At 38.4% G+C, this 24,769-nt stretch overlaps 1 protein-coding gene across 3 annotated transcripts in view; it reads right to left on the reverse strand.

Annotated features, from left to right (window-relative positions):
- BANP (BTG3 associated nuclear protein) overlaps positions 1–24,769 on the reverse strand; it is a 138,060-nt gene that overhangs the window by 41,758 nt on the left and 71,533 nt on the right. For 2 of the 3 annotated variants that reach the window (XM_069868286.1, XM_069868288.1), the window contains 2 exons: positions 23,140–23,211; positions 21,044–21,088 (listed from right to left, as the gene is read on the reverse strand). In XM_069868286.1, the coding sequence (XP_069724387.1) occupies positions 21,044–21,088; positions 23,140–23,211 (117 nt within the window). The remainder of the gene's footprint in view (positions 1–21,043; positions 21,089–23,139; positions 23,212–24,769) is intronic. The other variant, XM_069868287.1, reaches the window with a different exon arrangement.

Raw genomic sequence — 24,769 nt, forward strand, 5'->3', positions numbered from 1 at the left:
TGACGGAGTCAGTGAATAAGGTTCAAGTGAACATAATCCACTGCTTCTTGTAAAACCAGGGAATTACTAAATGCATCACTATACTTCTGGCATTGCCCCCTTGAGATACAAGCTCTCTCATGCTTTTGACATCTGATGTTGCTGTAAAATATATTAGAAATGATGTTACATCTCTTCAGAAGGAAATCCAACCAATTTCTAACCTTCCATAGGCTGCAGAAACTGTTTTAAACTTAATGCAAACTATCCCTGACACAAATAATTTTCTTCTCTAATTGGCTGGAACCCTATTGCTCCTTAAATAAAACTCCTAACAAAACAATTTAAAGTGCTCTAATTCTATAAGTGCTACAACTCAAAGCTTCTTAGGTTTCTCAAACTGCTCATGTTTTCATGATAAAAATAGTCTGAAAAAAAAAACATTTAAATAGGAATAAAAAGGAAGAAAAGGTTCTGCACGTTTTTCTCATCAGGTTGGTCCTACTTTTCTATTAAAGTTATTCCAAGAAAGAAATGATTCACACTTCCCAAGTTTAAATGCTAAGAAATTTATGGTATCTTCCATCCTCACCCTGCCTGCTCCAATGAGCCTGCAAGCAATGGGAATGAAAAGCCACAGCAATGACAAGAACGTGAAACCAATGCTTCCCAGCCTCTCTGGGAGAACATGTCAGATACTTGTGACCGCAAACTTGCCTTTGTTTACTCTGTTGTGAAATACTTCATATTCTGATCACTTCTGTGGCTGAGAGAGGCTTAATGAATAAAATCTGCTTTAGAGATAATACAGACTGTTGTGAAGACAATTCCCTGTAAACACTAATACACAAACACTACCATAAAGATGTAAAAGATAAAGGTGTCTGAAGTTACCCTAAGAACAATCTCATAGTGTTAATTGACACAAAACAAGTGAAAACGTTTATCAACAGATCTATCTCTTCAGAAGGAAGACATGAAAGCTGTGAGAACTCAGTGATCATCATTTTCCCCTGCCGATGAGATACAGACAGGAAGCACTCAAAGGGAAAGGTGACAAGATAACACAATTTGTTCTGTACAGCTGGAAGAGTTTATTTTTCCTAAATTAAAAGATCAGCTCAAGAGGAAAATTTAAGGAGCTGGAACAAGCTGGTCTCGTGTGGTGCTTTTGCGCTCACTCAGTGCTGAAACACTTGCTGGATTATGGCTTCACTCTTTCTTTCCAATTGGCTGCATACAGGCAGAAAGTGTTTCACAACACCTTGCCCAGACTCCAGGCCAGGGAAGCTCAGCTGTTAAAAGTCCCTAACATCACGTCTCTTCCAAGTTAGATCTTAGAAACACATTAAAAGATTTAAAGACCAACATTAACATAACATGAAATATTTACAGTCAACCTTGTGGTTAAGTAATTTATTGTTCAGTTAGGAAAATGCTTTCTGTGCCAGTGCTTGAACCTCCTGGGCTCTTTCAAAAGTCCTGGTACTGCTAAGGTAATGGGGCTTGCTTACTGGTCCCCTGGCTTGGCATTCATAGTCTCATCCTATCACCTCTGCCTGTTTAAAATGTTTTCTGGCAAAATCAACTTCTTTCCTCCCAGAATTTGTGCATCCATCTTCTGTTACTGTGTCTGTTCGGGTTGACTCTCACACAGAACCACAGGACAAGCTCATGAGAAATTCCCGCTCCGTGTAACCATTCCTTCCCACTGCAGACCCACACAGTATCATTTTCAGAAGACAAACCCAAAAACATTATGTTAGCCTCATGAGATCTTTCTGTCTAAATCTTTCAGAGAACTCCAATGCAGTGCAGGCATCCCCACTTTCATTCTTCCATTGGATAAAAAGTCAAAAGGTGATTCTCAGTGCTTCATTCCTTTTATTCCACAATTTAACCACATACAGTACGGATTGGCTTGCAAGGGTTTTAATGGATCTGAGGCTACCCAAAACTTTTGGATTGAAACAAATAAATAAGACTGAACAGTCATAGTGTATCTTTTTAAGCACTCAGTTCTAACAAAACAATGAAAATCCTGGTTTGCCGCTTTAAATAAAATCTCTTCTAGTCATTAAAAGCCTCCTGAATTCACACTCTGACACTGGAGATAGGCGCCCTCAAGCCTCCTGCTGTAACAGTTCTAAGTATTTTCTTCAAGATCCCAACCTCTGTGGTAGCTCTGGCAAGTACAGGCTGCATTGTGTCTGAGTCTGGACAGGCTGCGTTTGTGTATAGTTGGGTTTGATCAGGTTGACATGTACTAAATTTAACTCCGGTCTTTGTTCCACTGTGCTTTTGGCAAAAGCTCTAGAAAAAATGTCTGCAAACAGAAGATGTCTAATAGTTTAGTATTTCATTGGCTAATTGTATATGTGCAGTCAAAAGGGAAATCTTTATATTCTAGTGGGATATCACCCATTTGCTCTATTTGGCAATACCAGATCGTGGCTGATGGTCAGCTGGCCTCCCAAAGACAAATCATGAAAGCTTTTCACACAGCTGTACCAAAGCCAAAACCTCCTCCTTTTTTGGACTGCACCAGGGCATAATTATTTTTTTAGCAACTACACACACCAGTTCCTGAGCTTCAGTTCTGATTACATAGAGGTAAAAGAAGTGGACAAAGGCAGAAAGCTGAAGTAATTTCAGTAATGACAGAGTCCTGGGGCTTCCTTTGTTGGGGGTTGGTTGGTGTTTTGGGGTTTTTTGCATGGAGAAAGGAGGGGATTTCATAGAATAACCAGGTTGGAAGAGACCCACCGGATCATCGAGTCCAACCATTCCTATCAAACACTAAACCATGCCCCTTAGCACCTCGTCCATCCGTGCCTTAAACACCTCCAGGGAAGGTGACTCAACCCCCTCCCTGGGTAGCCTGTTCCAGTGCCGAATGACCCTTTCTGTGAAAAATTTTTTCCTCATGTCCAGCCTAAATCTCCCCTGGTGGAGCTTGAGGCCATTCCCTCTTGTCCTGTCCCCTGTAAATTTGTGGATTTACAATCGAGTTCATAAGCAATCTTTACCCATCAGCAATCTTAGGCTGCTGATTCAGACAACATCTCACATAGGAATCTCTTCTGCATCTCTTCCTAGTCCATCTAGACAGCACAGTAGTAATAGCTACATCTCTAGCGTGACCCTTCTGCACGCTCCGGCGCTTCTCTGAATAAGTTACAGACATTACATGAGTTTGACCCTTTATGCTGATATTTCTTTCTCATCTCTTTTTAAACTTTAAATTCAGCTATACTGCTTATTCCAACACCCACTACTCCAGACACTCAAATGCAGCTCCTCTCCTCCCACAGTTACCGGTCCTGGATCCATCCAAGCCAAACCACACCACATGCTGTGAAACCACAGAAGAGCAGTGCCCTGTCATTCTTCCTCCCGGCTCTCGCTCTTTCTTCTGCTCCCAGGCTCACCCCACCACCAGGTGTTACCTTCTCCTCTTCTGCAATCAGTCCTTCCCCAGTGCACAAATCGACTCACAACCTGAACCCCTTAGCTTCAAGCCACACGCCATCTTCTGCCTTCTCCATGGGGCCCTTTCCAGTACGCAAGCTCTCTGGCCATAAATCAGACTAACTCCAGTACGTTATTTATTGCCTTTCATCCCAGCTGAGTACATAAAATATACTGACAGCACTGTTGAGGCTCAAAACAGATTTTTCTAGTGCATGAATACAGACGAGACTGTTGCAAGGACCATGTGTCCAGTCAATAAATATTTCTGGCAGGCCAAATTGTCCCCCTGGGCTGTCCATTGGCCATCACTGCTCCATGCTATCAAAACTATGTTGTACATTTAAACAGAGCATCTCTGGTGTTGAGCTGAGCTCAAATGGTAATCTTGAGAAAACTGTTTCTTTTGAAAAGATTAAAATGCAAATACAAATATAATTATGATTTTTATGGGCTCTTGTTATGGCCTCCTTTCCTCATGAGGAGGCAGAGCTGCTGGATTAAACAAAATGAAACATTTAACACACATTTCTGCTGGACTTCAGCTCTGTGATCCACATGATTTGTGGCTGCAGGTCTGTTCTTCTGCAGTATTTTGTATTCGTCCTCACACTCACAGCAGCAGAGTCGTATCCAAAGTTTTTAACACAAATCAAGTGGCTTGCATTGATGGACAAATTCAACTGCTTTAGAAAGCATTTTGCTTGTGAGGCTCAGATTGCTATCACAATCTGATTGCACAGAAAATTTAAAAATCCTTCAAAATTGAATAAATGGTTCTTGAGACGTTGATTACTCCCAGGATTTTCTATAATTTCAACAACTTTTAGCACTTTCTCTCTTACAAGGTAAAAATGCATCTCTTCCCTGTGTTTCAGATCTTACTGGAATGCAGCACTCTTCCAATTTCTAAGATCCAATTTTGGAGTTACTTTCCTCTTTCAGAGTTGAAAGAAAACTAAGTGTCTCAAGTGTGTCAGAACCAGCTATTTCTGTTCAACCACAGCTCTTTTTGCTCTACTCAGTTCTTGTTTAAACTTTCCTGTACACCTAGCAAATTTCCACTCCAACACGTGTTTTATATCCTCCATTCTCCCACCGAGGATATCTTCTTTTTATGCTTTGTACCACACGGAGCTGAGTGAGATTTCTGAAAGAAAATGAGATTTCTGAAAGACTGCAAGTGTGCATTTGTGTTGGGTTTTTTAAATTCTACATCCTGTTCCAAGTTGGCTGTGCAAAATAACCACAAACCTTCACAAATCTCTACAGCCTTTTTTATAGAATCACAGAATGGTTTGTGTTGGAAGGGACCTGAATGATCACCCAGTTCCAACCACCCCTGCCATGGGCAGAGACACCTCCCACTGGATCAGGGTGCTCAAAGCCCCATCCAACCTTGCTTTGAACACCTCCAGGGATGGGGCATTGATGACTTTTCTGAGCAACCTAGGCCAGTTCCTCATCAGCCCCACAGGAAAACATTTCTTCCTAATATCTCATCTAAATCTCCCCTCTTTCAGTTTAAAACCATTATCCTCATCCTGTCCCTGCACTCCATGATCAAGAGCCCCTCTCTAGCTTTCCTGGAGCCCGTTTCAGTACGGACAGCTGCTCTAACGTCTCCCCGGTGCCTTCTCTTCTCCAGGCTGAACAAGCCCAACTCTCTCAGCCTGTCCTTGTACGGCAAGCGCTCCAGCCCTCGGATCACCTTTGTGGCCAACTCTGGACTCTCTCCAATAGATCCATGTCCTTCCTGTTCCTGAAGACTCCAGAACCAAATGCAGGAATCCAAGTGAGGTCTCCCAAGACTGGAGCAGAGGGGCATAATCACCTCCCTTGACCTGCTGGTTACATTTTGTTTTAAAAACTCAGCTTTCCAAGGAGCTGTACCTAACATTGCGCTGGTCATTGCAGGATGACCCAGCACAAGTAAGTTTTTTCCTGTAATAATATTTTAGTATTTCATTCTGCTACCAAGAAAGGCTGTAGAGGAAGGACCGACTACATAACATAACACAACACTGATGAGATAGATTTCTAATGACAAATATGATATTGATGATGAAAGCAGTCCAGAGCAACTCAGCTGAAATGACACCAACACAGAAATATCAAACCACCGTACAGAAAATGAGGGGGAGGGGGAAGTGGCACTCCCTTGTATTTTCTGATCTCAGTCACCGCTCACACTCAAATGTTGTGATTGTTGCATGAAGTCATAATTTGAGATCACATTTATGGTGTTGTGCCAGATCCTTTGTGCTCCTGCCCACACTGGATAAAAGATCTGGAAGCCTGACAGCGATCAAGCTGCTGAAGTTTACCTGGCAGTCACTAAGGAACCCAAGGGACCAAGTTGCCCAAAACACTCTGAATTTGAGAAAGGCTGCTAGGTCTTTGAAACTTGTTACAGAAAAGTGGCATGGGGGAACTTCAAAAGCACTAGTGCAGCATATTCATGAAGCTTCAGCAAAAAAGCACAACCAAGAAGGAATCTCAGGACAGCCAGGAGCCAGGAAGGCAGCCTTTGATGGGGCTATGAGAACAGAGACAAGGGGAAACCAAAGCAAAGTCAAAACAAGAAGGTTCTTAGGGAGGCGAAGTTTTCCTGGAGCAACTAAAGAAAAAAGATGCCAAAGACTATCCTGAGGGAGAAACAAGCCCATGATTAGACATATGGATGACTATTGTAAATAAAATGTAGGGGAGTACTGAGAGTCTACTTTTTGACCTCAAAAGAGGAACTAAAAAGGCTTCAAAGAACAGCACAAACATGAAGTTTTTTATTTAAGCAAATTCTTAAGATAGTGCTATGTAGTCCTCAGAAGATCCATGCCTGTTTTCCCACAGCAAAAAAAATCCAGAGACAAAATAATTCTAAAGTAACTTCAAATTTACAGTTCATATATAACACAATGTTCTACTACCAGGGAAGTCTGTGTAAAAACTGTGCAAGTCAAGCCCATACTTCCAAAAAGAAATGTTCCCAGCTCCCTACCAACACTGATTCCAAAATACAAAAATAAGGCTTACGCTTTTCTGAGGGGATGCATCCAATCCAGCCTCTGTTCAGCTCCTCTATATTTGAGGCTACGATGGAATACACGCCTTAAGACACGTTACATCTCTTCCACAATTTAAAAGAGAAATTTTCAAAGAAATGTTACCTAGTGTCCACCAATAAATACCACAATGACAGAAACAATGAAAAGCCTCAGTAACCAAAGTGCTGGTTAGCATCAAAACAAAACAAATAATGCCACTGACTTCTACGTGATCACAAACTGCTTTGCTATCCAGATGGCATAAGTGCAATTCATCCAACCAAATTCTCTTATACCCATATACATGTGTGTTACATATTCACTATGTATTTTCTAATGGAGGGAACACATTTTCCTTTGATCAGTAATAAGCACTGGTCTCAAATATGACTCACATTCACATTTGAGAGGAAAGTTTCCTAACGACACTGAAGACGCACAGTTAACATGTTTCAAAACCGCCCCAGGCAGATTCATTTATGTTGCTGAGGAACGCAACTGCCTTAAGACACTCCAGAACACCACTCAGTTGCCATCATTGCCCTATAGCTCTTCTAACCTAACAATAAAATCGTGAGATTGGGGAACTTTGTGGACTGATACAAAATATGTTTGTTCAACAGTACATCTCCTTTAGTCCATTCAGTCTTTCTGAGAAAGCCCACAGCAACCAAATTATGCCTTTAAAATGTTCTTTTAATTCCTCACAGCACCTACTGCTCAGAGAAAAGAATTCTAAGTTTGTTTTTATTTTGTAACTACTGCACTGGCTGTGACACCATCACTCCCCAACAGCAGTTCAGTGACAGGCTTCACTGAGAGGCATGTGGGAAATGTTCCACCAAATTTATTCTTTTTTCCAACTTGTTCTTCTCGAAACGATTCTCCTCTAAGCTATAGACTTAAACGCTTATACCGTCCCTAACAATTACAGATATGAAGGAAAAAGTCTAATTTTGAAGTCATTTTCTCTCAGAACGTATGAAAAACTCAATGCCACAGCATCATGCTGAGCCTGGTCACAACCAAGAAGTAACTGCTGCGCTCTTCTGTCTTTAATTCAACTTCCACCTGCAGAACAGCTACACAGGATACACGCCTGAGACAATCTGCTGGCGTACCTGGTCTTAATTTCACAGGAATAAGGACCACATATGTCAGTAAAATGTAACACAGACAGTGCCTATTAAACACAAGCTCTTGCTGCTTGTACAGCCCAGCACAAATCATCCCTTCTAGTAAGATGCAATCAGCAACAAAGCAGACAGTGTCACATGAACCATAAAACTTAATAAGCCATAAAAGTACATACACACCATAGCCTCACAGGAGGCAGCTATCATTATTATTACTGCCTAAGTTTACAGTTCTCAAAAAGATGATTCTAAAGCAAAGTGGATTTGGTTTTTTTAACACTAAAAATTTTTTTTAACTTTTATTTCCCCCCGCTCCCAGAAACATTTCATTTCAACATTGTTTGGTTTGAACAACAGAAAACTAAATAGCTTTATTTCCACATTTTCCAGTGCGTTTCTTTCCCCACTTTTACTGCTTGCTATATTGCCGTTTTTCTCACTGAAGCAAATACAGAAAGAACTTGTCAAATCAGGAAGTAGTAGTCTGGGAATTTTTAACTTTTGATTTTTGTATTCAGTGGAGTTGAAAAAAGTAAGAATTTTTATTTCATTCAGACATTTTGCACCAACTTCTCCTTGAATAATACTTACAGTAAAAATGCAAACAGATGACAAATCAATTTATCATTTTAATTAAATGCTTTACTTGAAATAGAGAACACAATTGTCAACAAATTTAACATTTGGAATTAATATGGCATTTGTATGAATTTAGAAAATATTCAAAATAAATGTCAGTTCTGGTACAGACATCAAGGTCTGACTAATAGAAAACAAACCAATTAACCGCAATGGCTGGAGTCTGTGACTTTTAAGTTCTTTTCTTGATCGTTAGGGTTTGCAAATGCTTGGAATAAGAGCTGCTGAATGCCATGTGCCATTACAGAATTGGAGCTGGGGAAAATCACCAACCTATCAGTTGTATTTTCCCAGTCTAAGCAAAACAGATTTAAAGAGATACTATTCACTTTCAGGAGATAATTTAAATAGAATTGATTGTCTTTATGCAATATAATTCCCCTTTTTTACAATTATGCACTAGTCTGCAGTGAAAAGGATGTGAGCTTTTCATTACAGGAAATCCTGAAGAAAAATAACTATAGATTTTCTTTGGAAATATCAGTTATTTACGGAGAGAAACAATGAGGAACGCCAAAATCTCTCTCAGTCAGTATTGACAAAGTCTGAGAAGCAGGATTGCACTGTTATGATTTTACAGTTTATACAGATTTTAGATAGAGGCTGAAAGGAAAAGCTTAGTATTCCAGGCAGGAGAAAAATTATAAAACTAACAGTAAATACTTATAAAACAATCTGGCTTAGTCTGATGTAATGGAACAGGAAATAATATTAAAACCATGTTAAAAACACAGCATATCAGTACTCCACTCTGTAAGGCACTGACTTGTAGCACAGCCCAGCTGTCATCAGCCTTGACCAAAAGCTAACAAGGCTCGGACTTCGTTAACGGTTCGCTATAGCGTGACTGCACGCTGAGAAGTGCTGCAGGAAACAAGAGCCTGCTATTAATGCACTCATGCTGCTGCTGGCAATGTTATCAAAAGCAGCAATACCGGCCATTTGGTCAACTATTTTGCAACATTCTAGGAATTCTTCTATTCCTCTATTAGCTTTGCTGCAAGTTTTCATCAGAGCTTCCAAGAAAAGCTCTGGAATTATTGTACAGCAAGGAAGACATTTAAAATTTAGCGGTATTTAACTGTGGCTTCTAGCGCTGATGCAAGCTACTAAATGCATTGTGCTACTAAAAAAAGATATATTCACAGAAAAAGAGGGCCCTATTCAGACTTCAGCCATTCTGACTCGAAATGCGTCATTCCTTTTTCATTAACAGAGTCAGTCTCGATCTACACTATCACAAGTGAGCCATGATTCTGTTCTTTTAAAGGTCAGTGAAAGATTTTGACTACAATCAAGTTTGACAGAAGTCTCCAAATATCTTCCACTTACCTCCCATAATAATGAAAAATCCCCTATTCAATGTATGGAAAACTAAAGCATCAGGGTATCTTCAATAAAGTGACTCCAGAAAGTCATAGATATCGGTAAGCCAAGACTCATGCTTCAAAGCAAATTACCTACATGAAATTTTCCCAAAGGGACAGAGCATTTCTACTGAAGACATTTGCAACCAATATACCTAATAAATGTCCTATATGATGATATTTTTTATAAGAACAGAATAAAGTGCCCCCTAGTTGCATCTAGGTCAACCATTTAGAATCTTGGATTTCCTCAGCTACTTCATATCTACTCCAAATAACGTACGTGGACTTGAATGAGAAACATCCTAATTTGGAAAATCTCCATGGAAGAAGAAGCATCTGTTCCTTGTGTCTGGGGCTTTTAAGTACACGCTTACATAAACACTCGTGCAATACACTCACGAAACTCATGAGCGATTTTTTGTTGTTGTTAAGAATTCAGTGTTGAATTAAACGGACTCCAAATAATGTAAAACTGTTAGCATCACTTGGAATAGAATTAGGCCAATGACAAATGCTTTTGACAGCTCCATTCCCATTATGCAAGTCTAAGTCATATTTTGTTTAATTCGGAACAGATGATTCACTGATCACTTCTTTCTTCAGATTTCAGATAGCATCTCTCTGACATACCACCATCGACAAGGAAAAATACACAACAAACAGTAAAGCCATTTGGTATTTTACCATGTGCCTTTGAAGATCAGCATCCTGTTCCCTGGTAACACACAGATACACAGACAGAACAGTCATTCCTTCAGGAGACTTACAACCTGGGTTCACACTCAAATGTAACCCGGTAGCACGTGGCTGTGCCAGACACATGCAGAGGGAATATCATAGGCAAAACACTTACCTTCACTACCGACTTTTGAAATGCCTCTGTGTGCAACCCTGCAACACGTTTGCTTTTTTAAAGACTTAGTACCACTTTCTACCATCTGACAAGGTCTTTTTTGTATATGGACCTATTATAAAACAAACCTTCCTTGAAGGAAAACATGATCCCACCAAAGTCAACAACAAGAGTCACAGTGCTGCTGTTGAAAATCCTGTTCATTTCTCAGAGCATCGTTTCTGGTTTGGTCTTTCCTACAGCTTTCTCCTCTCTACATGGACTTCTCTTTTGATCATTCTTACAGCACAGCACAAGCCCTGTCCTTGAATTATGCAATATTTTCTTCCACTGTTATTTATAAGAAATGCTGTAATACCATCTTCTCCGTAAAGAAAACCTCAAAACCCCAAAATCTCACGTCACATTTCTGTAATTTAGAAATGCTGATCAGTATTTTTTCATTGCTAACTATGATATCTGCTTACTGACTGGCACCACTGACATTTTGCCTCTGACTGAATTTGATGCATTACAGCAACTTCTGGACCCTTTGCATCTCCACCAGGTTTGGTTTTAGAGTCAACACTGTAGTACCAACTCAGAAGCAAATCAGAGTGAGTCTTGGAAAACATACGCATACTAAATGTAAGATGGGCCGGATTTAAGGACAGTTTTACTTGCGTGTCACCACAGTGAGACATCTCATTTTCAGCGTCATTACAAGCCACCTCTAACAAAACAGTTAAATGGAAAAATCACACTAACATGATAAATAACCTAATTCTAACATTTCCTCCTGGTGAACTCTGGAACATTCCTGCTTTTTAACACAAATATTTAGCAACATTCCAGAAGCATGGAATGACATACTTCAGGAATAAAAATAGTTGTATAAAAATTAAGCAATTTATAAAACAGATTCATTCATAGCTCAGTCCTGGTTGAAGCCCAGAGTTTCCATCAAAGAAAAAGAATATCTGCGTGTAAAGCAGTGCTGCTTTTCGCATCCAGATCAGTCAGGAACTGATAGCTGAATAATTGATGGAGCCAGTATACAACAATTAATCCCAGCAGACTGGATCAAATAAAATGAAGCAAGTTTATAATTTAAAGTACTTCCACAAAGAAGAATTTCGATCACAAAACATTAAAGGAATGGCTAGGACAAGCTAAAGCAGATGGTTTTCCAAACATACTTTCCAAATGTTACTCACAGAATACAGAGATGTACTGTGAATAAAGTGGCTATATCTCAGCTAATTAAAATAGCATCTGAGATCAGAACAGAAAACTGTAGTGTTGATGTGGGATTTCAATGTCTAAAATAAGCAACAAAGTGGTCATCTTGTAGGTTTTTTAATGTATGTGCTTGAAATAGAAACACATTTTAACTATTAAAAAATACACTGAACTACACGGTATCCTATAGGTTTTTCCAAGTCAGCATACAAATCACACAATTATGCTCTTTGATCACCTTTCTCTGATTTATTAGATGTTTGCTCAGATTGGTTGAAGTATTTTAAGGATCCTGGAAAATAGGACTAAAAATATATTTGAACTATGGAAGGAATTAAATACAGGAATGACAGACAAAAAAGTCAATCAGCTGGTCAAATCTTGCTATGTTTAACCTGATCCTGTCAAAATGCTGAAATCTCTGTATAAACCACGCACGTTTCCTTCTAAAAAGATCAGCTCACTCTTCATTTGCAATTGAGCCACCATGGTTTAATTTTTAAAAAGGATTTGCTTTGCGACCAAAGCTGGCAAAAAGCAATTGCTTTAACGGAGAGGACACAAAAGAGGGAAGCCGTTCCTCACCTCCACATCCTTAAATTAGTCAAAGATTGCCAAAGTCAGGACTGCCACTGTGATGTACCACAAAACCCCACTGATCGTTTAACCTAGGCAGAGAATGCGGGAATCTGGAAACAGATTTAAGTAATCAACATTTACTGTTGCGCTTAACATAGCGGGAAGATTAATTCTGCTAATGGCCTGAACACTATACTTGCCATTTAGTAACCTGACAACACTCGCACACACTTAGTTGGCATTTCATGAGGATGAAACAGGATCTCTCCACACTGAACAGCTCAGCAAGCACCTGAGCCTGCTAGCAGCAAGCAAGCAGTTGGTATCCAGTCAAGGATACAGCATTATAATGTATCCAGTAACAACCCATCATGGGCATTGACAGTCCAATTGTACCAACCATTCCCCAAATCCTTCCTGAGCTGGAATTTGGAATGTGGGACGGTGATTTCTGAACACACATGATGCTAGAGGCATCCTAATACTCGAAATAACAGAGCGTGGAACTGTTAGAGCATACCAAATGGATCAGTGATGGGATAAGGGCAAATCTGCAGCATAAAGACGCTTCATATCACATGATGAGAAAAATCATAAATGAAGAGCACTAAAAAAACAAACAAAACAAAAAAGAAATGATTTCTCCAGATTAGCAGAGCAAGATAGCTTTGTGAGACTGCTATTCTACAAGCAGAGATTTTTATTACCAAAATCTCTAATAAGAGACAGCTTAGACCTATGCCTTCTATGAAGGTGGAGAAAATTATTTTCCTTATATTTAAAAGATTATCACTTCATATCTCATCTCTTCTTATTAAGTTTACAGCAATATTAAAACAAGATTTGGGTGAATAAAGAACATAATATGCTCCAAAATAGAGAACATATTCTTTGGAGCATTATAAATGCTCCAGTCCGCTTGAATGGAATTTTAATGGAACAACCCACCCTCTTAGGAGAAAAATAAAAAGGATGACAGAAAATATTATCCTTTTCCAAAACCTTCATTAAACAGCCTTGCTTTATAACCACCACAGATCACTCTCTCGACTCTGTTGCTCAGGGACTGTATCAAAGAAAGTATCTATGAGAGATTAACAAATCATCTTGATTAATTCCTTCCATCAGTCAGAACGTTTTTACAAATGGAAACAAATAACCTGGAAAAAAGTAATGTAAGATTTTAACCTGTTTCTGTATGTTTCACTACTTTCGATCAGAAAGCCAAAGAAAAACAAGCCAGTTTGTGATGTGACAAAGGTAACAGTGCAAGGCCTTGCAGGTCACAGATAGAGACAAAGTATTGGGAACTGGAACTTCTGAACAGAAGACAAAAATAGTTGTGTGACATAATGTCTAAACCTTGAGAAGTGCTAGGAAAAACACTGTGTTTTAAACACAGACATCATATATTATGTGCTTACAGCCAAGTATCTGCTGGAACTTACTGTTTGCTCCCAAAACAAATCTTTACCTGCGTCACCAAAGTGAAGCATGAATGCAGGGTCAAATTTGAATCCTGTGTTATTAACAGGAAGCCGTTTCTATACTGCTGCACTTTGCCAAAAGCTGAAGTGACAAAAAAATGCCATTAATATGAGTTTTTACTGCTGGAAACTTTGCTTTGCCTTCAACAGAGATATATTTTTTTTTCTTTTTAAGCTTACAAAGGTAGGCTGGGTCCCAAATCAGAAACGACAAAAAAGAAAAAAACAAGACACTGCATAGCTATCATATATGGTAATTAATGATATATAGTAGATGAAGAAAAAGATTCCTCAACAGTTGACTTGAAAGGTAACTGCAAGCTTTCTCACATTCTCTCAAATGTGCTATACTAATATCCTGGATGTATCCAATACAGCTTTCTATACAGATTAGTGACCTCAGTCATCTAAAACCTCATTTCTGAAATTCTGCATAGTTAACAGGGACAGAACTACAACTGGACACACAGAACCAGTACATACTCTCATTGTTATAAAAAAGTGCATTCACTTTCAGACTCTCCCAGACAGCTGAAAGGCAGAATGGTCCCCCAGGTCAGCGGCACAGACATGGAAAGAAATGATTCTCTCACTGTAACTACATTAGAATTCAAGTCTTAATGAAATGATATAGAATCTCTGGATTTGCAAGGCAGGTGTTTCTCAAAAACATTAACTCATTTACAGAGCACAGCCTGCTGACTTTCAATGAGCTTCTAAGTCACTTATCGTTTTCCCTGAAAGTGGATAAATGTTATGTAGTAAAAAAACATGGCGTTGTCAGTTAAATATCAGAATTAGTTTTGCATTCTGTAACTAATAGAATGCAAAATGTACTTCCCCATTGACATCTCTTACATAGCAGTTCCCCTCCGTGGTTTTTGGCTGTGTGGTGTTGACCCCCAGTGAAGGAGACTGCATTCTCCCCAAATACGGTCTCCTCACACTGGGGCAGAATTCTGTTATTCTATCGTCTAATATAATAACCAGGAGTAAACAATTTGCATAGTTTTGTTTCAGCAATCTTCTACAGAGTGATGACAGCAAGGACCTCTGGAGAGCAGTCACAATCACACTGGACAGCACTGTGCTCTGCTTTACAATTACAAAGAAGGTGCAAATCTTCTACAAGCGCATTTTAAATTCAGGAGTTAAACTACACCTAACACAGCTTATTTACAGCTACTTTATTTGTGGTGTTAAGCATGAGTAACTAAAGTTACTGATTTTTCTTATAATATTAATTTTCCTAGAGCTATTTTATCTCCTGATGACCTAAGTAGTATGAGGTTTCCCCAGGTTTTTGGTTTTTCTTTTTTTTTTTAAATCCATACACATTTGGAAGTTTTCATACACATAGCTACTTTAAAATTAAATTTCTCAACTTTGATTTGATAAAATACTCCTTTCTCTAGCAAACTAAGTTTTCCAAACTAAAAAGTATAGTGAGGAGGTTTGATGATCTACTTTGAGGAACTGTCAAAGTGCAGAGCACCTGCTCTATGGAATGCAGCATCAATAAGTGCATGTGCACAAAGGAATACTGTCATGCAAAACAAAACAAAACAAAAAAAAACCAACAAAAAGAAAAATCTCATCATTAAAATGCTCATATTTCAGTATTTTAACCAATCTTACTTTAGCCATGAATACATTCTGCTTCTATGCAAAATGTACATAAAGCACACTTTGTTTCAAAACTATTCTCTTTATTTTTGCTCCTAAATAGAGCAAATAGAGACCTGCAAGACTTTAGTATAACCGAGTCCTGAAGAAGGATCACCTAAAAATAATTTTTTTTTTTTCCAAACCATGCAAGCGTTTGTAAGTTCCAGCTGTACTATATTGGGGTTTTAATTTTGTTGTTTTTCCTCTAACAATCCTGTTTGTTTCTCCATGCATATTATTCAAAGCAGATGTGCTGAAACAAGTAAAGAAATCTTTTCAATCTACTACAGCAGCTGGTGCAGAAGTTAAGGTCGTCTTCCTTGCTTTCGGCTGCACACAAGCACACACGCGTGCACACACAGACCCTATGGCAGCAATGCATGCAGAAAGACTCACGCTGTGAATGTGCCTCTGTCCCCACGCTATGACAGTTTAAAAGGTTGATGTCGGAGCAACACATTTCTTGCACTTCAAATTTCCTCATTTCTTCAAGCTTTCACAGAGAAAGTAACTGACAATCATCTTAATACTACTGCCCTCTACTGCTTAGAAGTTAGGGGCAGCAAAAGAACTCGCATTCATTCTTGACTGTGGAACTTGAATAAAGAAGTCTAGTGTCTAGAATTCTGGAACTTTTTAATTAGATGTGTTATATGAAATTTAAGACCTGTGTAAGATAGTTCTTTCCTCTGTTTTGGATTTATCATTATTACTATTATTACTGCTATTATTATTAAAGTTGCGAGTATTGATAGAACCTGCAGTGCCTATTTCAAAGGCTTAGTCAAGGCAGTTTAAATGCATATTTAGAAAATATATTAAGCAGTCTCTTTCACAATAAAAATGAAATCTGCAAAATACATATAAGTGAGCAGAAGCTAAGTTAATCTGTCAACACATTTTTACTTCTATAACTGAAAAACATGTTTGAGTTATGAATTAAATTGGACCATAAAAAAAAAAATGTAGTACCCTCACTGAGAAGCAAGGTGTGAGTATTTCAGTAATGATCAGGGAGGGAAATAGAGGCACAAAACCCAGCTGTTAGAAGAGTTGGTTTAAGACTGTTCCACAGGCTTGTAAATAACGTCGTTCACAAACAAACCTATTTTCGTTTCAGTTTGATCCAGTCACAAGTAAGATTTACTGGATATTACATGGAATTACTAGAATAGCTCCCCCCTCCATGCCCCTCCACTGAACATTTGCAACTTTTTCTCCTCCTTTTCCATTCCTCTAAGATTAAACAGCCTGCCCTTCACTTCAGACTGCAGCAGAGTACAGAAACAGGACAGATGTTTCAAACACAGGTGATGAGGTCATATCTCTTTCTTATTACATTACCCCAGTCTTACAGGATGTACCATCTGTATTGAACAGACTTGAGTGAGACATCAGATTCATGCTCCTCCTGAGGGCATTAAAGACAAACTCGCACCGATCCGTTTCTCATATACATCTATATTCTAACCCTTCAGGTCCAACAGCAGCAAGCTGCTACTTTGCAGCACTGAACTCTGCTTTATTTTCTCCATCACTACAGCAATTTTCCAAGAATCTTCTTTTCTGATCACGGATCCCTATACTCTCATATGATTATTACACACATGAGGTTGCTCTTCTAAAGCTTACTCGGCGTGCTACCTCCCCAGCCTTGTATCTGAACTCTCCAGGACCTCAGAGCTGCCATAAAGCCCACAGCAAGGTCAGAGTAAAAGTTCAGGAAAAGATAATGCAATCACTTCTCCATACAAATACTTCATTGAACAGCAGAAATATGTGTTATTAATGAGATCCCCTCGCTCTCTATGTATATGTAACTCAACAGTTATGTATGGGTCTCACTGCACCACTTCGATTACAGGCTTATCTGGAAGACGCAGTGTCTACAACTATATAAGATGCCAAGTTTCTCAAAAAATGCAATGCAGCAGAAGCAAATTTGTGCATTCATTTCATGCGCATACAGTAAGAAGCCCAATATTACAAAAGCAATTCACACTGGCTAGGTTTTTTCTGCCAAATCTGTCATAGACAATCTTTATCCTGGATTCTCCTGCTTCTTCTGACTTACCTACCGATAGTCAGTGAACTAAATGCTGCTAACTTTTATCCAATTTTTGTTCATTTAGCAGAACAAATTGTCAGCTGTCCGGGAATACATATGATCGTATTTTAGATTTGAGAGTGCATTAACTTTTTAATTTAAGAACTAAGGCTATTAGTTGAAGACCATTTGCCTGGTGTCATTTTAATTAATTTCTAAATTGGAGAAACATTGGCTGTGAGGATGTATGAAATGGAATTTCTAAAATGCAGAATTAAGGAATGTCAAACTACTGAACTGTCCCATTCTACCTCTTTACACCCCGTATATATTTCTGAACACTGTGGCACTGTGTCAGCATGTCCTGTGCAGGACACACGCTGAACATCCAGGGATGCAGAGCATTGAAGTTCAAAGGAAGAAAGGAGGGCAGGTAATCAGAGTAAAGAAAGAGACAGTTTAAAAACTATGTGGTAATTCAGAAGTATAAAATGTAAAGGCTAAAAAAATTCCCACTGGCTCAAGACTTCAAGTGTTTGTTAATATTAAGTCTAATTATTTTTGCAGTTTGGTATTTTTATTAAACATGCACCAAAATGTGAAGCTTTCAGCTAATAGAACACATCTGTAGGTAGAAAGCATTCTTTTTAGCATGATTTCATTCATTCCATGAACAATGATGCCAGAAAAACAAGATCTGAGTTCAGTGCTACAATCAGGACAGGCAATTCAAGAGGGGGGTAGGGAAGGAGGGGTTAAAATCAACAACAGGCAGCGTCATGCAGGTAAGCTCTTATTTATCGCTTGTATTACATGGCTTAAACCCTATCGATCACCCTGGAAATTTTACTGATAAAAATTCACAGAAGACTTACACCATTTTTTGCTTTAATTAATATGAAATTAATAACTCCATGCTTTGCAGTCCCAGCTTCTTGTAAGCCTTTCATTTGTGATTCTGAAGGAAAGCCTGCATCAGGTGGCAGCGCTAAACCTCATCTGAGGAGAGAGAACACCTAACATCTGGAAAGCGTACAATAACATATGGAAAACAGCAGCACGAGGTGAATTTTCAAAGGGAATATTTAGCAGTCAAGCTAAGGCCTAATACCATTACTAAGTATGTATTAGTCGGCTAAAAGTATTCAATAACTAATGTCTCAGAAGTGCTATGTTATTCACTTTCCTTATCATCAATATTCTTCAGTGTCCCTTGGCAGAGTGCATTGAAGTTCAAAACATAGAAGAAAAAGCTGCTTTCCTGAAAAGTAATGGGCAAGTGGGACAACTACAGAACTCTCTTTGATCACAGGTCATGTACAGATGATTGCAAGCTACTGTACTGTTATAACCTACGTTACCACCGAACCATATCGTATGACAGGTTTTTGTGCTCTTATCCCACTACAGGTGCCAAGGAAAATGTATTGGTTTTAACTTCCATTCTTAAACCACAAACACAGTTCAGCTTAACTCATTTTCCTCCACTGTTTTTATGAGCTAATAGCTCAAAAAATGATCACTTAACACAGATCAGCTGATGAGCAGAAGGCAGTAGAGCCACAGGCCTCCCCTTTACCCCCTCGCATAACACACACGCAGAGAATTTTTGCAAGGAATCATGTGAGCTCTACTCATCCAGTGCAAAACAAGCCCACATGGCTTAAACTGCTGATCAAGGCTTCAACTTCTAATGCAGAATGGAGATAAAAATCCCCTAAATATTTGCTTGCTCTTATTTTTTTGGTCCACTGGAAAATAGTTAAGCAGCAAATTAAAACCGCCAGCATTTCACTTTTTTTTCCAAGGAAAGTTTAAAAGCAGGGCCCGGAGTACAGCTCATTATAAAAGCAAAAACTGGATGCATAAAACTGATTTCCTGCATACACATGTTCAGCCACAGCTGCCTAAAACTGAACGAAGACTGTCCCAAATGTGATGCTGCCTTTATGTAGATAAGCTGATGTTGATTTCAACAAAAAGTCAATTAAATCATTCTTTTCTCCCCTCTCTTGTGTGCGCTCTCACACACCTCACCAAACATCTACCCAATATCCATACATATGCACAGACAGATGTATATGCACAGTTACATATACTTTTAGAACACCTTTCCTCCAGCATAGACTCATTCCGCATGAACTAATGGAACAATCAGCAAGATTCCTTGTGGGCATCCAGAGACTGGAAGTTTTTTACTGCTCTAGACTTCACAGTTTTCTGTTTCATGACTATTCTAGGACAAGACCCAACTGAATGCTAAAGTTGGATAAAAGGACTCACCTTCCCCTGCCTAACATAGGGGGTTTCAGCAAAATACAGTCATCCAGGCATTTCCCTTAAAAGCAGCACGAACTCACAGCAATTTAAACTATGTTCTTGGGTTCTATTTAAGAAAAAGAGATGCAATTTTTGGAATATATGTTATGAAAAGGTATAGGAAAATAATGCTACTAGGCTATGCATATTAAAAATGCAACTTAATCTACATGCTACTCTTGAAGAGATGTAACACTGCCCAACCTTAGTCTTTAAAGATGATGTAGTTTGGACAGCAAAGAAAAAAACTTCTAAGATGTCTCCAGAAAATCACCTTTCCTAGTCTCATTTCTGTGGAAGTACTTCTGAATAAAGTCTCAGTAAAGAACACTTAAAGTGGTTTTTTCATTCTTATTTGCTAAATACATATACTGAACGTGGTCAAAAGTTCAGAGTCCTAGTAGCCTCTCAAGGCCTTTTTGTTCAAGACCCTTCATGATCCAAGCCTTTTCAATTCAGGGAAGCATTCAAGTTCTAGCCATATGTCTCAACTTATTAACATTCAACAGGAACAAAAAATATTCGTACCACATTTAGTCAAGTGGCCTGGCTGCAAAGCTTCTTTCAGGGATATTTTTGTGCTACAGATATTTTAATAAAGGTCAACATTTAGTAAAGTTTGTTAGAGATCAATTATTTGTGATTTTGCTGACACCTGACACGGAAATTCTGTTAATTTACTCACTTATTGTCTCATCACTCAAAGTAAAAGCTTCTTTTTCTTACCTCATGCATGCATAAGTACCTAATAAAGCCATCTTATCAAAAAGAACAAAAGCAGATGTGAAAGATCTGTTTCTCCCACGACAGACATATAATGAAAAAATAGCTGCTTAAACCTCAGCAATAAATGTTCTTAGGTTTGCATAGACTGCAGCCCACATCTGGCCATAGCGACAGTTGATAACAGAGAAAAGAACACACTGTACACAATATTATCAATCCAGTGAGTAAATGTCAGAGTGAAGAGGCCAAAGACAAGAAGGTCTGAAACACAAGGATAAAGTATCTTGCAGGAGTAATGAAAGAAGCTTGGTCAAACACTTTGAGTCCACAGATAAATACTTAGCTTACTTTTATCATTTTCCAAGTTGTTTATTTAAACAGAACAGCCAGAACAGATTTTGCCCTATAAAACAGCCACTAATAATGTGAGACCATTCTAACCGCAACATTAATTTTAAATATGAAAGCAAAATGCTGCTTATAACTCAGTTCTATTCCTACCTGCCCATCTTGACCCACGTGAACTTGATGTATCTGCAGGTTTCCCTGTAAAATAAGAGCATTGACAATAAACACAACTTTGGAATTTAAGAAGTTGCTTTGTCCTGGAAAAGGCCTGTTTCTCATCTCATTATTAAACAATTCAATATCAAGGAAATCTATTAATTTAGAAAATTCTGCTGAGGGTTATTTTGGCAATCCAGCCACAATTCAATGGTCAGAACTTTAACTGCAGAGGATAAGCAGGCTGAAAGGGAAGGTTTTTCAGCACCACTATGTTTTGCTTTTTGAAAGTTACTGTATAATCTACAGTATTTTTATGCAAAGTTTGTTTGTATGGTTTTTGAGGTAAGATTTTTGGGTTTCCTTACTTACATAAAACCACGAATTTGAGTTAAACCCTTAATAAACTCAGATTAGCAGTAAAACACTTCTACATGTATGGAGTAGTATTTACTGTTTGTTGTTTCTGTTAGCCTGTGCTAATAGAATTTTTTATTTTATCAAAATTCAATATTCAAGACTAACATAGTGCTATGACAGGAATTACATTTATTACAAAAAATTGTCCACGCTGTAAAGTATATTAAAGGAAACTGTAGCTTTGAAGTCTAAAAGGAAAGCAGCATCTTTACAAAATGAGGCTTTTATGAATTGCCGAGAGATGTCTTTTCAAAAACGTACACTAGATTCAGAACAAACAGCTTCCCAGCCACAGGGACCTGCAGTGAAATAGCACACTTCTTTGAGAAAAAAATACCAATTCTTTGATTTGCATGTTTTCTGCATTTTCTCTTGCTGGCAGCACTTCCTCTTATTTGAAACTGCGTACATTGTAATAAATTTAAAACCAGATGTTTTCCTCTGTAAGGGGCAAACACAGTTCTGAAAAGTCTTACATACAGGAACTTCAGATGAAGCCAGTGGACACCAGGCTGTGCCTGAACCTCAGGATCAGTTATACCCAGCATCTGCTGAATCGTATTTTTTTCAGTGGCTCTTTACCCAAGAACTGTTCCAGCTTTATTGCAGCACCCTATGCATTGTGCTAGACCCAGAACATTTTGATCTTTTCTTATTTCTCTCTAGGTCTGACAAGCTTTTCAAAGGGGACTGCCTTTGACTATAATATTTACGATAATACTTATGATAATATTTATTCTACAATAGCTCCCTGAGTTAACAGTATTCCTCCACGCTAAAAGTGGCTTTATGACATGTGATTTAGGGTACTTTGGAAAATGATTAAACTAACCTACAAGCAGATATGCTTAACACTGAGTAAAAGAACTCTACAAGGAAATCATACAGATCAAAACTGTAGTCTGCATTTATGTTTAACCTTATTTTGCTATTGCTTCTTCATGTAAACAAACTAAGCACACAAGAGACTAACAGCAGCCTCAGTAGTCTCTACACGTTCTTAAATAACTAAAGCACTCTCATTCAGGTAACTTCAGCTGACTTTAAAAGCTGTTTTGCCTGAGTGCAGGGGCAAAAAAAAGGCAAAACAGGAGGGTTCAGTACTGGATTGATCTAGTTCCACTCTACTGTACTATTTTTATGGAAAAACTTATGAAGTGTATATACTGCAGTGCCAGATTGCTTGCTCAGTAACGAAGGTAAGTTCACTTCAGCTTGCAATGTATCTTTAACAGACAGCATCTGAAGGTTTCTCGAATTTCTGTCCAACAGTTCTCACAATTAAAGACACTGAGACATTTAGTTCATAACTCTAACTAAAATAATTTAATTTCTCAATGGCAGTTCAAGAACCTAAGCTGGCTTCTTATAATACTCCAAGTACTAAATTTCCAACACAGCCCCTCAGCCATAGACAACAATCATCAGTGTAACACGCACACAGAGCTGTCTTGGCTGGTCAAGGCAAAGAAAACAAGATAGAACACAGACACAGAAACAGCATATTGCATTTACTGCCTTAAAGCCCATCCTGGCTCCACCACAGGCTCTCAAGTCTACCTATACTGGCCTCTGTAGTGTATTGTAGCAGGTTTCAGAGATACAGTTCTAGAATCAGGGCCACAAGTTCTGGCCAACAATCTGCTCCACAAGCAGTCAAACTTCTGGCTCACCTCAGAGTCCTGCGTGATTTGGACTTGCTCGCCTTGAGGAACCTGGGCTATGTGGAGATGGCCCTGTGGGATCCGCAACAAAAGAAAACACGAAGGAGCATCAGAAGGAAATCATAACTAGAGGAAGAAGCTATTACCTTGGATTCAATACAGCTTAACATACAAAAGCAAAATGCTTATTCAATGAAAAACATTAAAGATACCTTTAACAAAATAAATTGCAGCCATATTTCCCCATTTTTTTATGCAAAGTATAAAGAGAGTGGCTCTGAAGAAAGAATGGTTCATTGTCACACAAAAGGAAATAAAATAGGCATAATAATAAATAACATTTATGCAGTGCATTTCTCTACAGACAAAGTACCTGCATTTTTGACTGATACACAAAGCAGGGGATGAACTTGCTTTGGTAGAACAGCATTGCGCCTGGAACATTAAACCCATGTAAAGACCTTGGAAATTCAGTTTTTAGAACAAAAGCACCAAGACTAACTACTTGCCAAGAGTGAGGTTTTAAACGGTATCTGTAAGTATCCATACATTCTTGTACATTCACATAGTTATGGTGAAGTACAGTACCACACTAAAGACTATCTCTCTAGCTGCAATAAATTGGCATGAAGTCATTAACTTTAATGCAGTTACACTGGTTTATGTTAGTGGAAAATCTTCCCTAACCATTTTAATAACATTAATATTTCATATGGCTGACCATACCCACCACTTCAGAATGGTATCAAGTCTACCATTTGATCAAAACATGGATAAGAGTGGACGGAATTCCTTGTGCATCCTGACTAGCCCAGCAAAGTCTTTGATACTGTGATTTACCTGAAGGGAGACTGGATAAATAACCTACTTGGGGGTTTATAAGGCTTTGTGTTCATTTTAATATGCCTTCATGAGACAGAGATTAAAGATAATCATTTGGAATTCTGTCAAAGGCTCTTCTTATTTTATAACACAAGAACAATTGCATGTGGTTTTCAAAGAAACACAGATCCCTCTATTTCAAACAGTTTCATTTCCTTTAGAAGGAAACTGTCCATTTATAGGGAAAAGAAACATAGTGAAACTATCACTGACAATAAGGACTGTATATAAAATTAGAGCACAGCCCAGTCTGTGTTGAGATTAGAATCACTTTCCCTCCTTAACATGAAGCTCTCAGGGCTCCCAGGAAATAGCATGGTGCATTTAAAAGATCTGTTTATGGTATTTTTAAATATAAGCAATCCTTTCTGACTAAAGGGAGGGGGGAGAAGGTGACTTCTATGCACCTTTGTATCACACAGAATCCCAAAAAAGAACTGCTTACGCATCTTTTGCAGATACATCGCTGGGCTGTTCACAAATTTAATTTGATACTGATCTTCTTAAACATATATAGTATAAATAACGACTACCTTAATAATGACTTTCAGCCTGATCTATATCTATCATTCTCTAGAACTGAAAAAGCAATACCATTTTCATCTGTTTCAACCTAGACAGAATTTGTGGATCATCGTGCATTTTTCTCAGGTTCCACAATCAATTTAAAGGATATTTGACAGGGCTAAATATCAGGCAAACTTTCATCACTTACACCTATAAACATAACTGGTTTGTCTATTATATCTATGTATTT

The sequence above is a fragment of the Phaenicophaeus curvirostris genome, chromosome 14, assembly GCF_032191515.1.
Source record: "Phaenicophaeus curvirostris isolate KB17595 chromosome 14, BPBGC_Pcur_1.0, whole genome shotgun sequence".
NCBI classification, from domain to species: Eukaryota; Metazoa; Chordata; class Aves; order Cuculiformes; family Cuculidae; genus Phaenicophaeus; species Phaenicophaeus curvirostris.